The 11,895-nt window shown below is 48.0% G+C and overlaps 1 protein-coding gene across 1 annotated transcript in view; it reads right to left on the minus strand.

Annotated features, from left to right (window-relative positions):
• LOC149369597 (Golgi-associated plant pathogenesis-related protein 1-like) overlaps positions 1-11,181 on the minus strand; it is a 28,714-nt gene extending 17,533 nt beyond the window's left edge. The window contains exons 1-3 of the mRNA XM_089575977.1: positions 11,110-11,181; positions 2,531-2,659; positions 249-399 (exon numbers count right to left, since the gene is read on the minus strand). Of these exons, the coding sequence (XP_089432103.1) occupies positions 249-399; positions 2,531-2,659; positions 11,110-11,181 (352 nt within the window). The remainder of the gene's footprint in view (positions 1-248; positions 400-2,530; positions 2,660-11,109) is intronic.
• Positions 11,182-11,895: the final 714 nt, after the last annotated feature.

Consider the following 11,895-nt stretch of genomic DNA (forward strand, 5'->3'; position numbering starts at 1 on the left):
GTGTTGAAAGAATCATATGTTTCAATCGTGTCGATTTTCGCTCTGGACCTTCAAGATCTAAGCGGTTTTACCCTCAAGCCGGTACGTCAATTTTCTCTCCTGTGGGACGTTGGTCGAGATATGGCTCTTTCTATTGTGCTCAGCAGTTTATACGGAAACTGCTTTCGAAACAGTGTGGTTGGTGCCGCTGAGACGTTGCTGTCGTCTCTGATGCAACTGCTACTGAAGAAAGCAATGGAAAGCGCCACCCAGTACAAGCTTACCTGTGGGATGTTGTCCTTCAGCCCAATATAAGTTTTCACCATATGGATAGAATGGTATGTGCCATATTCGCCAACCTTGGTCATCTGTTACCCTCCTTGCCATTTCGATGGCCCTTGCTTGAGCGAAGCGGTTTAGCTGCGCAAAAGAAATCAGAAAGAAAGAGAAACCGTCCGCTGTTAGCGACCAGTTTCAAGCATCAAATTGTTTATAGTACTATTCTAATATTTTTAAGCAGCCCATGGCAATTCGCGCAACACTGACTTATCTTCAGGAGAAACGGACCCACTTGTGGATATTTGAATGCTTGCGTTATTTTCCGGATGTTAGTGAAGGCGGTAAAGATATCCGAAACTATTCCGAGCAGAACTGTTGTTCCGAGAAGAACTTCATGCCTAAAACAGGTAGCACAAGTACTAAGCCCCAATGTGAGTAGTAGTAGTAGTTAAACAGCTTTATTCATCGCAAAATTCGTTCGTTTTATAGGGCTTAAGGTCCCAAAGCCGCTCAGGCTATGAGGGACGCGGTAGCGAATGGCTCTGGAAAGTTGAACCACCTGGGGTTCTTTAACGTGCACTGGCATTGCACAGTACACGGGCCTCTAGAATTTCGTCTCCATCGAAATTCGACCGCCGCTGCTGGGATCGAACCCGCGTGTGAGGATAGGAATCGCAGGATGTTTACATTAAAGTTCATGGTAGCCTCCCTTCCAGTCTGGATGGCAGGTGGCTACAGAGCACAGCCTTGCAGCGACCTCTTCGGCCCTGTATGTCGCACGTAGTTGCACCTTAGAATCAAGCTGGACAACGAAGTGTCCCTCTGCTCTAGGTTGGAGAGTCGTAATGCTTCGGGGGTCTGTCAGCGGGACATTCAAAAAGAACGTGATCGAGAGTGGCTTTGCGTGTCGTGCACTTTAAGCAGTCTGGTCTCAATTCGTCCAGGGCAAATTAGGAATAAATGTACGGCTTATTAAAGGCACCTGTTTGTAGTTGCGTCAAGTATACTCCTTGCATATTGTCGAGCTAAGGAGTGGGTGATCCACTGGGGGGGGGGAGACGATTCTCGAGCCGATCAGAGATCTAAATCACGCACCGTCCGGCCGACGAATTCTCGGGCATATTGGTTGGCGTTTTCGTTTCCGTCACGGCCGGAGTGAGCTGGAACTTGTACAAGTTTAATTGGCTCTAAATTGTGTGGCGACAATTTGGATAGAATTTCGAACTCTGTCTTGCATGCGGTGCCTTTCGCAAAGCTCCTAATTTCCCTTTTAGAGTCGTTTATTATGATTTTATAATTGTTTACAGCAATAGAAGCTTCTGCTTCTGATGGGTGGATGGCGTATGTGATTGTGACGCCGCTGACCAGTTTTCCTGTGCGGTCGACCTATGCTACGGAGAAAGCATTTTGGTTATAGTACGCCGCCGCATCCACGCTTGCTGTGTTGGGTTTAGAGGACAACTATTTTTAGATGGCTATAGCTTTACTCTTACCCTAATTGCGCTCCAGATGAATGTTGTTAGGCACAGGTTCGACTTGCAGGTGTTTGTGTGTGATTTTGGAGTGTTTCAGTAGAGCTGATGAGTGTTCTGACGGCCTATCGTGGATTTTTCTAACGTAAATATGCCTGTCGTTGTTGGCGAGACTTTCGTGCAGGGAGCTTAAATGAGCCTCTTTGAACTTAAGGTGCTAGGAATGAATCCCTGAACGTTGTGTTGCGAGTGAGACACGCTACCGCTAGCCCACAGAGGCAGAGTAGTACGCCTTGGCTACAGCGAGGTTTTACATGTATGTCGTGCGGTCCTTCACATAATGTGGAAACAGTGTCCATGTCTGTGTGGGCAATATGAGCCCATGGCGGGACCTACTAATGCTGTCGGCCTCCGCGGTGGCCACGTTTCCATGGAGGGCAAATGCTAAAGGTCCGTGTGCTGTGCAGTGTCAGGGCACATTAAAAAACCATAGGTGGTCGAAATTACAAGGAGCGCTCCGCTACTGCGTCCTTCATAGCCGGAGTCGCTTTGAGACGTTAAACCCCATACACCAAACTAAACCAGACCATTAAGGCTATCGCTGCATACCTTTGGAGGCGGAGCTTAAGTGTCCCCCGTGTTTATTTTCGTCGATACTTAGCACTCTGTTCGCATGAGCAAGATGGAAAGGAGGGCCTATATGGGTCTTTACAGCATGTTTCTTGGTGAGGCTCCAGACCGCTTTGCCACCCTCTATAGTGCGCCTGGGGCGGCTAAGCAGTTATCTGTCCGAAACTCACCTTTTCATTGAGCTTGAGCTTCGGAACACCGTGCTTTGGTCTCAGTACGTTGTGCCGCTCCAGAACCTGTCTCTGGAACTTCTTCATGAATGGCGTAAACTTTCCCTTGTATTCTTTGGGTTTGACTTTCTGGTGGCGTTTGAAAAAAAGGAAAGTGCAAATAATTGACTTTTCAGTACTGCAAGCGACAGGTGTGCCGAACTCCTTGAGGAAAAGCTTAGCAGAGGCAAGCCTGGTTATTAAAAATGAGGCCTACAATCACGCAGCCCATAAGGATGGGAGAATAATGGTGATGACGGCTATGCTCTTTGCAGTGGGAGGGCCGGCTTACTACATGGCGAAGACAGAAAGTACTTAAGGTGAAGAGAAGAACAATTTATCTGATTGATTGATTGATTGATTGATTGATTGATTGATTGAAAACAGCTGTGCGCAGTGGTTTGGTGGCGACCTCTCTGACACTAAGGTCACTCAAGTCGGGAAAATCAGCCCGCAGCATGAAAGCGCCACCAGCATTCCAGACAGCCTTTCGTCGTCTCGACGCACCCCTTTCGCAGCGACGTCTCAGAAATGCCATTATAGCTTGCTATTTTTGCGTGCATTGACACTTTGAAACCTTTATCATAATGTCTATTGTGAACTCAATGACTTCTGACAGAAATAAGGGAAATGAAGTATATTTGGTTCTTTAAAAGCAGTGCTTAATCATTATGAACATGTGATAGCCGGACAGACATAACATAATTATTCATCTAAGACGGTGCCACCTTTTTTTCTCTGTTATTTAGCCATAATGCTTGCGGAAGTCAAATATTTCCTTTCACTGGGACTGAAGTAGTTGGGAGGTTGCGGCTAACTTAAAGCAGAAGTCTGCTCGGTTTGTGATTACTACGATTTGGTGGGTGAGTTTAATTTTGACCGGATGTTTAAATTTCAAAAAGCAGCAGTCGAAAGGCTAGCGCGATAGAGAAGCAGCCCACTGTCTTTCTTTAGAATGCGCTGGCAAAAAGCAAAGCAGCATACGGGTACTGGACAGTTCTCTCATAGTTTCCGCCTTCCTCAGGGAAGAAGCTGCCACAAAGACAATTGAACCACTTTGACTGATAAATTCCCAATCTTAGATATCCTGAGAATCATGGCTTCAGAGAACAAACGCAACGCCGAAAGTTATTTGCCGCATGCGTGGAAACTGACAACTACGTTGTGAATATTTTGGATTCGGAAAGCTTGAGAGTTCCGAATGGTTTGTCGGCCTCATCAAGGTATCCACGTTCGCACAGCCCTTTGTGTGCTTAATGTTTTGTGCACTTGGTATGCTCAGGACTTGCTAGAAACCTCATCTAGTGTTAGACTCCGCCCCAGGCACCTAACACGCCCTTGCAGGTTCTTGAAGGAAATAGAAACACAACGTTTCGGGGCCTGTAAGACTGCTTTGACCACAAAGAGCTCTGCATGGAACGATGGTGGCTGAAGTACGGCTAAAACAGAACAGTGACCGGTTGTCCGTTTCTGGAAGATTCCACGTGTTCTGTTAAGACCATGCTTCGTGTGATGTGTATGAAATGATTCTAAATGAAGGCGCGATGATGTTTTTTTCTTGAGCAATGACGGATACTTCGTCCAAATCAGTGGTATGTCCTGTTGATACGTTGTGTTCCTCCAAAGCATTAAATGTAGAGCAGCCGTTATTGACGTAATTATGATGTTCTTGGAGCCTTCGTCTGAACTGAAGTTTCCCATTTCACCAATATAGGCAGCATCGCAGCCTTGACACCTTATCTTGTACACCACGCCAGGGTATCTTGAGAGATCTAGACGGTCTTTTACCGAGCCCTACTACTGCTATTTTAACTTGCTGGCAGGCACTTGAGAAACGTGCATGCCACGGCCTTTGTAAATGCATGAAAGTGCTTCGCTCACCCCTGAAGCGTACGGAATACTCGCTCGTTTGGTTTCGGCGATTTTCTGTTCTTGGCCAAGTCTGGAAGCGTGAGTTCAGTTCAGTTCAGCTTGTTTTCCTTAAATGCCCCCTTGTAACGTGGTTATTACATAAGGGGTCGGATTTTAATGAAATGAGCAAACAAAACATCGAATATTATTTAGCACTGAACGTGACCGGTTACATGTTCTTGAAAAGTAGAGGATGAAGCGATGTTGACGATGCCAAGAGCGGAGCGCTCTTGGCTTTTCATTAGCTTCTGACGTTTCCCGTTGTTTTGCAGATCTTGCTTCACTAAGCAGATCGTCGTGATTCCTTACGCACACGGGAGTTCACATCCACTGAGAAAGATCGGGAAAAAAGTGGGACTAGATGTAGCATTTCAAGCTGAGATCGTCTGTCAAGCCTGTGCAAGCGTGTAAATCGGATGGGCCGCAGATACGTTAGCTGCACCACAAATCATCACGATCGGTTTCTTTCCTGTGTTAAAGGCGTAGTTTACTCAATTCCCTTGTCTTGTGGTCACGCTTACGTAGGCGAAACCGGCAGATGCCTTAACAAAAGGCTATCAGAGCACAACTACAATGTAAGCACACGAATCTCGGGCCATCTGGGCGTTCATTGCCGCGACTGTAAATGCACTCCTCACTTGAGTGACACGAGCGTGCTGAGCAGGTGCAGTGACCAAATCACGCGAGAGATAATTGGAGCCAAAAAACTCGCGAGCCTATAAGACCGTGTGTCAGCACCCCATCCGTGGCCCTTCTGCATAAGAAATGTAGTTTCCTTTCGACAGCTCAGCAGCCATAATTTTCTGCTCGTTTCCTGCTGCGATTGTCTATGAGTCATGTCTTATCCTTCTTGTTGTTTTTGATGCCTTGAGCATATTTACCAATGTGTCAGAGCAATGAAATTTCAGTAGTTGGTCAGCGCCTGCGTCTCGTCTCCCCTTTCTGCGTCCTTCGTGAAGTTTGCGTTGTTTTCTTTGTGATGGAAAACCAACTAGCTCGTGATGTGTTCTTCACTTTGTCGATTTCGCAGCTGTTTTTCGGACTCAAAGATAGGGTGAATGAGCAATCAAAGGACAATTTGGCGACCGACCCCTTATGTCCAGTGAGGGGTGGTGCTAAGTTCAGGTACTTTCCAGTGTGCGTCGGTTTTCGATACACTGAATTTTCAAGCATGGTGTTTTTCCTCTGGACGGGGACATCAAGAAAAAGGTTTGATCCGTTGATTTCTTCTTCCACAGTAAGTTTCAGTGCTGGCTGGATTGAGTTTACATGTCGTAAGAATGGATGAACGTCTTCGCGCTATATAATGCTCAAACAGTTGTCCTCGTAGCGCAGGAATGACTTCGATTCCAGTTTCAACGTGGAAACGTCTGCGCTCTCACTGGCTTCTAATGCGAAATTAGCCCACACCACGGAAATAGATCCTGCCGATGCTATGCTGAAGCGCTGCTTGTAGAAAGTTCCGTCGGAAAAGAAATGCATTGTCGGGACAAAATTGCAAGGGGCGGCATGGCTCGTGCACATCGAACAGAGCCATTGAAGGCAATGTGTCTCCGCGCAAAGAGATTCTTTGCAAAACTGTATTGCGAAGCCCACAGGGATTAACGGGAACATAGATTTCACGCCAAATGAAATCACGACGTCTTCTTCTCCAATCCATATTTGCTTTAGTTCTTCCTCAAAGTGACGAGAGCCGTTAATGTAGGTCGTCGTCTGTAGAAGTAATGGGCGAAGGACTACAACTTTTCCTCGCACAAGCTAGATTCTACTGAGCATTCCCTACTCAGTCGTGGGCGGAACTTCAATAACCTGGTATTTTGTTTTCAACGGAACCTTCTGCAGGCAGCGCCCCGGCACAGAAATGGGAGCATCTACGAGGTCTGTTAGAAAAGTATCCGACTTTATTTTTTTTTGCGAACACCTGATGAATATGAGACAAGCGCGCTTGCATCAGGTGACCTTGAACCTTCATGCGCATGCATGAATTTTTTCCCGCCTGCCGATAGCGTCAGTCGCTGGGAAGCAGCGTTTGAGTGAGGGAGTGTGCAGTGCTCTCGTCGGTTTTTTATTGCAAGGAAAATGGCGGAGTGAAAGGAGCAGCGCTACTGGAACAAATTTTGCCATAAACTTGGCGACACCCGAGTGGAAACCATTCGAAATATTCAGACGGCTTTCGGTGAAGTTGCTATGAGCAGCACACAGTTTAAGCAGTGTTACAATTGTTTTAAAGATGGCCGCACATCGGTGGAGAACGAGCCACGCTCCAATCGGCCATCAACATGCCAAAATGACCAGGTCATTGCCGAACTGAACGCTATGGTGATGCGGGACTGTCGCGTGACTATCCGAGAAATTGAGGAAGAGGTGGACATGAGCAATGTCTCCGCACATTCCATTTCACCGAAGATTTGGCCATGGAGAGAGTTGCGCCGAAATTCGTGCCGAAGCTGCTCACGGTGGAGCAAAAGCAGCTTCGTGTTGAAGTCTCACAGGACATGCTGGATTCCGCAAGCAGTGACCCCGACTTCATCAACATCATAATCACTAGTGACGAGTCTTGGGTGTACAGGTACGACCCGGAAACCAGATCCCAGTCGTCAGAGTGGAAGCATTGCACGTCACCAAGACTTAAGAAGGCACGCCAATTGCGCAGCAATGTGAAAGTGATGCTGACTGCTTTCTTTGACACCCTCTGTGTGGCAGACCACGAGTACGCACTCTACAGGGTCAAACAATGACCAAAGAGTACTACAGGGATGTCCTCCGTTGCCTACGTGATGCTGTGCGGCGCAAGAACCCGCAGCTGAGGTCAACAGGAAATTGGCGCACCCATCGCGCCAATGCTCCTGCACATTCCTCGCACTCGAATCAGATTTTTTTTGAAAAACCAGACTCCTGTAGTTCAACAGACTCCTTACTGTCCTGATATGGCCCCTGCAATTTCTGGCTGGTTCCCAAAATCAAAAGGCCATTGAAAGGAGCGCGATTTCAGACAAGGAAGAACATTATGGCTGCAACGACAGCTGAGCTAAACTCCATTCCGAAATGGGCCTTTTCGGAATACTTCCCACAATGGCAGCACCGCTGGGAGAAGTGTGTGGAGTCCCAAGTAGACTACTTTAAAGATGACTAGGTTTGCAACGCTCCAGTTATGCAAGTTTTTTTTCAACGGCCAAAGGTCGGATACTTTTCTAACAGACCTCGTATTCTGTAATCTGTGATAACCTTCCATTAGAAGCCATTGAGAGCACAGCTGTTTGGACATTCGAACTGGCACCGAAGTTATTCCTGCACTACGTGGAAGACTGAGCATTTTACAAAGCGAGGACGTACAGCCTTTCCTACGATATTTAACTGAATCCAGCCAGCAGTGCAATTTGCCGTGGAAGAAGAAATAAACGGAAGTATTCCTTTTCTTGATATTCTCGTACAGAGGAAAAACACTATGCTTGAAACCTTTGTGTATGGAAAACCGAGGCATACTGGAAAGTACCTGAACTTTTTCAGCACATCTTACTGGACACAAGCGCGTTCACCCCATGCTTGAGCCCGGAAAAACGCCGCCGCTAAGTGAACAAAGTGAAGCGAAATCTTGAAAACAACGGAAAACCTCAGCAGCTACTGAAAATCCTTGAGCGCTCCGCTCACGCTTCAAAACTTGGCCTAGAACAGAAAACCCCAGAAACCAAGTGAGCGATGATCCCGTACGCTTCCGTGGTGAACGAAGCACTTTCACGCATTTTCAAAGGTTATGGCTTGCACATTTATGATGTGCCTGCCAGCAAAGCTAAAAAAAAAAACAGCTGATCCGAGTAAAAGACCGCCGAGATCTCTCAAGATACCCTGCTGTGGTGTACAACATACCGTGTCAAGGCTGTCACGCTACCTATATTGGCGAAACGGGAAGCTTCATACGAAGCTTCCTTCGGCACAGCCTCCTTGCATTTGGAAACATTAGAAGAACCGACATACGAAGTCTACAAAGTGTTCAAGCTCAAGTTCCAGGAGAGGGCAAATACGGGCTGGTTTGTACATGTTTTACGAATTGGAAAAACAGCGCAATGTGGTTGTGTCGTGGCGCGGTATCTTTTTTCTCATGCTTTTTCTTGTGTTTTTACTCGTGCCATTTCATTTATATGCTGCCTCACCTGTAGCAATAAACCATTTGGTTGTTAGTCAGCGCTGGTGTTTTGACGTTCTCTTGTGTCGTCTTTCATTGCGCTGTTTTTCCAGTTCGTAAAGCTCAAGTTCTCCAGACCTGCCTAGGAATGCGGAAATGTTCCTCTACTACCGAAACCGTACTAATCGCCCAAGAAAATCCAATCACTACCTACCTAACAGTTGACGTACTGAGGGCACATTTTCGGCACACCTTCCTGGTTCCCTCTAAAATCTTACCAGTCTTCCTATCAACAGACAGCGCACATCGTTTACAAACACCATTGATGCACATCGCGCCATTCTGCCGGCCCAGTTTACAGCCACCTATATACCGTCCCCCCACTGTGGAACCTGCGTCAACACTATGTACTTCTCTCAATACCTGACGTCAGAAAGAAGATCGATTTATCGCGACAGAACTAAAAACCATGAGCATTGACCATTAATACTCATGGTGAATTCCACCAGTATTCATTCACCAGAATCGAGTATTCACCAGGAGCACCATGCAAACCGGGTGGACGTCTGCACCGACGGCTTAGTGAACACCATGACTTCTTCGGGCTCCGTGGTTATCCCCTCAAGGACTACAAAAACCAAAGTTAGGACAGCTCACCAGGCTTCTCCGACAGGTGTCTAACTAACCGCTCTTCGTGTCGCCGTTGAGCACATTAATCAGCAAAGCCTCCAGCAGTGATCTATTCTCACCGATTGCAAAGCAGCCCTCCAAGGCTTACAAGCTGTTGTTGGCCGTGGAGCCCATGACCAACTGGTCGGGGAAATCCAATAACTACATCACTTTGCCATCAATAAAGAGCACGACATTATCTACCATGACTACCAGGACACAGTGGCATAGCAGGCGATTGTGTGTCGATCCCCTTTTCGAGAGCAGACGCAGCGGGCAGGCTTCGCGCACTTGCGCTGGAGATCATGCTTGCCGCTTGGAATTGCGGCCAATTCTGCGGCTCCCTTTTAAAATCCCTGGACCCTGATCTGAAGCCATGGCTTCCACCCGGCCTACCACGACGTGACGCAACTTTTCTGTATCGCCTGTGGCTTGGTGGAGCTTTCACCAACCATTATTCATTTGTAATTGGTGTAGCGGATAGCCCTGCATGTACCGTCTGCGCATGCGACAAGAATATAGTCCACATCCTATGTGAACGCTCTGCATACAGTGCTGAGAGGCAGTCTCTCTACCTTGCGCTCGAGCGCCTATATCCACGCCCACTGATAGAAATGAAGATTCTCAGCCGGTGGCCGCGGTGGCCGTCGCGGTGGCCGTCTCGGTGGAAATATATTCGCTACCCATTGCACGCACCGTTCCTTTTCAAACATCGAGCTGTACGAGAAAGGGGATATTGAGAGAGGTTGAAGAGATCGGCGGAGACCGGCACGGGAGGAGAGACCGGGTGAGATCGAGAGAGGACGGGGAGACCGGCGGAGACCGGCCGAGCAGAGTAGATCAGAAAGAGGTCGCTGGTAGCGCCAGTTAATTTTGAGTGTTGATCGATGTGGGTGGCCGAAGATCGATGGTGGTGATCTTGAAGTCTTGTGATGGTTCGGTGAACCGGCAACGCGTTGTGGAACAGACTGGACAACTTCTTCGGGACCCTATAAACTTTATTGCACGAGCGCTCACCAGCGACCCGTCCTTTGCACAGCCGTTCTCAGCCGGTCACCCCGGCCTTTCTCGATCTCCCCTTTTCGCGCCAAAAACTCGCCCTTAAATCCCCTTGGCCAGCAATCTGGGGACCCTTTTTGTAATCAATAGAAAATGTGCGTCAGGGCAAAGCAGGAGAATTTCATTTAAACCGAAGAGCCAATAGCACGCGGGTGACGACAAAGTTGTTGTCTCAAGAGCACCGCGCGAATTCCAAGAAGACGTTACGAATTTCCGCTTGGATGCAGCACAGAGACACAAACGCGCAAAAATGCCAGCAAAGCACAGGGAATTCGAACACTCAGTCCGAACCGCGCGCTGCCGTGGTCGCGCTCGTCCTTTCGTAGCTCGCCTCCTGTACATTCAGTCGGTCATGCGCCCAGCTGTCAAAAACAATAAATTTACCCCCCCCCCCCCCTTCGAAACCCCAGGGGTTCGCGCATCGGCCGCGTCTTGTGGCCCGAACGCGACCTGTCAAGGCCGGGCCTCCTCCCTGCCGGTTAACCGTCGTTGCCGCCATCTGCCGCGTTTGTCTCAAAGCAAGCCCATTTCGGCGGCGCCGGTATGGGGGCCGCTCGAGGAGCCGCGACAAAAAGCTAACACGCTAAGCCAAGGGGGCCAAGCTACCGGCTTCGGGGTGCGTGCGCGATGGGTCCCTGATCAACAACCTTGTCAATGTACGTAATTCCGAAACTATGCGTTGCTGACTAGAAGCACCAGCATTTGTCGCAATGGTTTGCATTGCTTCGTTTGCAGCTGATGGAAGTGCGGACCATCAGAAATGCAAATGTGTGATACATACTCGGCGGGCGTCCACGGCGATTAGGAGGGTCAGCACAAGCACTGCTATGGCGATGAATCTCCGGACTCTCATCATTACGGTCAATCTGTGAAGAAAGAAGGGCCGCAGTAAGTATTGATTCACATAAATTATACTATCTTCTGTGGGTCATGAACTCACTAATTTGCATGCGGCTAGAAGTTAAGGACTACTTTGTTTTGTCACACTCCAAATCTCGCTACAATTTCACAATACGGTAATTTTCTTCGTATAATATGTAGATTTATTCTCTAAGAATGCTCCTCGAAGTTAATACTTCCAGTGCAGTTGCAGTACATTGCTACAACATTATATTTTGTGGAGCTTTACTGTCATCCTTTGTGTGAATGTCTTAAATGTTTGCTCAGCTCAAAATTCTATGTTTAGATCAAATGGAGCTCACTCTAATGCACAATCTGCTGCTGCAGTGCTCGTTGGAGTGCATCGTTCACAATATTAGTATGCTCGCTAGGTGCGCATTGGCAGGTCTGTTTCCATGACTAAGCAATATCTGAAAAGCACGCCAGAACGAGCGGTTAGTGAACGAGGCACGTGGGGGCGATTTCTGCTGTGGCCGGCTGACATTTAGGGCTGCTAACGAAACCCATCGGGCTTGTGGCATTACACTGAAACGTCTGGACCTATTGGACGATAGCGAGTCTTGACGCCACGGTACTTTGTGTCTAAGACGCTGGTTGTCCTCGCGCTGTGCACGAAACTCTGCCCTGAACCCTCGCAATGCCTGATTCTTAGCGACCTGCCACAAAT

This window comes from Amblyomma mixtum, chromosome 1 (assembly GCF_055824585.1).
Source record: "Amblyomma mixtum isolate Tamu chromosome 1, ASM5582458v1, whole genome shotgun sequence".
Taxonomy (NCBI): domain Eukaryota; kingdom Metazoa; phylum Arthropoda; class Arachnida; order Ixodida; family Ixodidae; genus Amblyomma; species Amblyomma mixtum.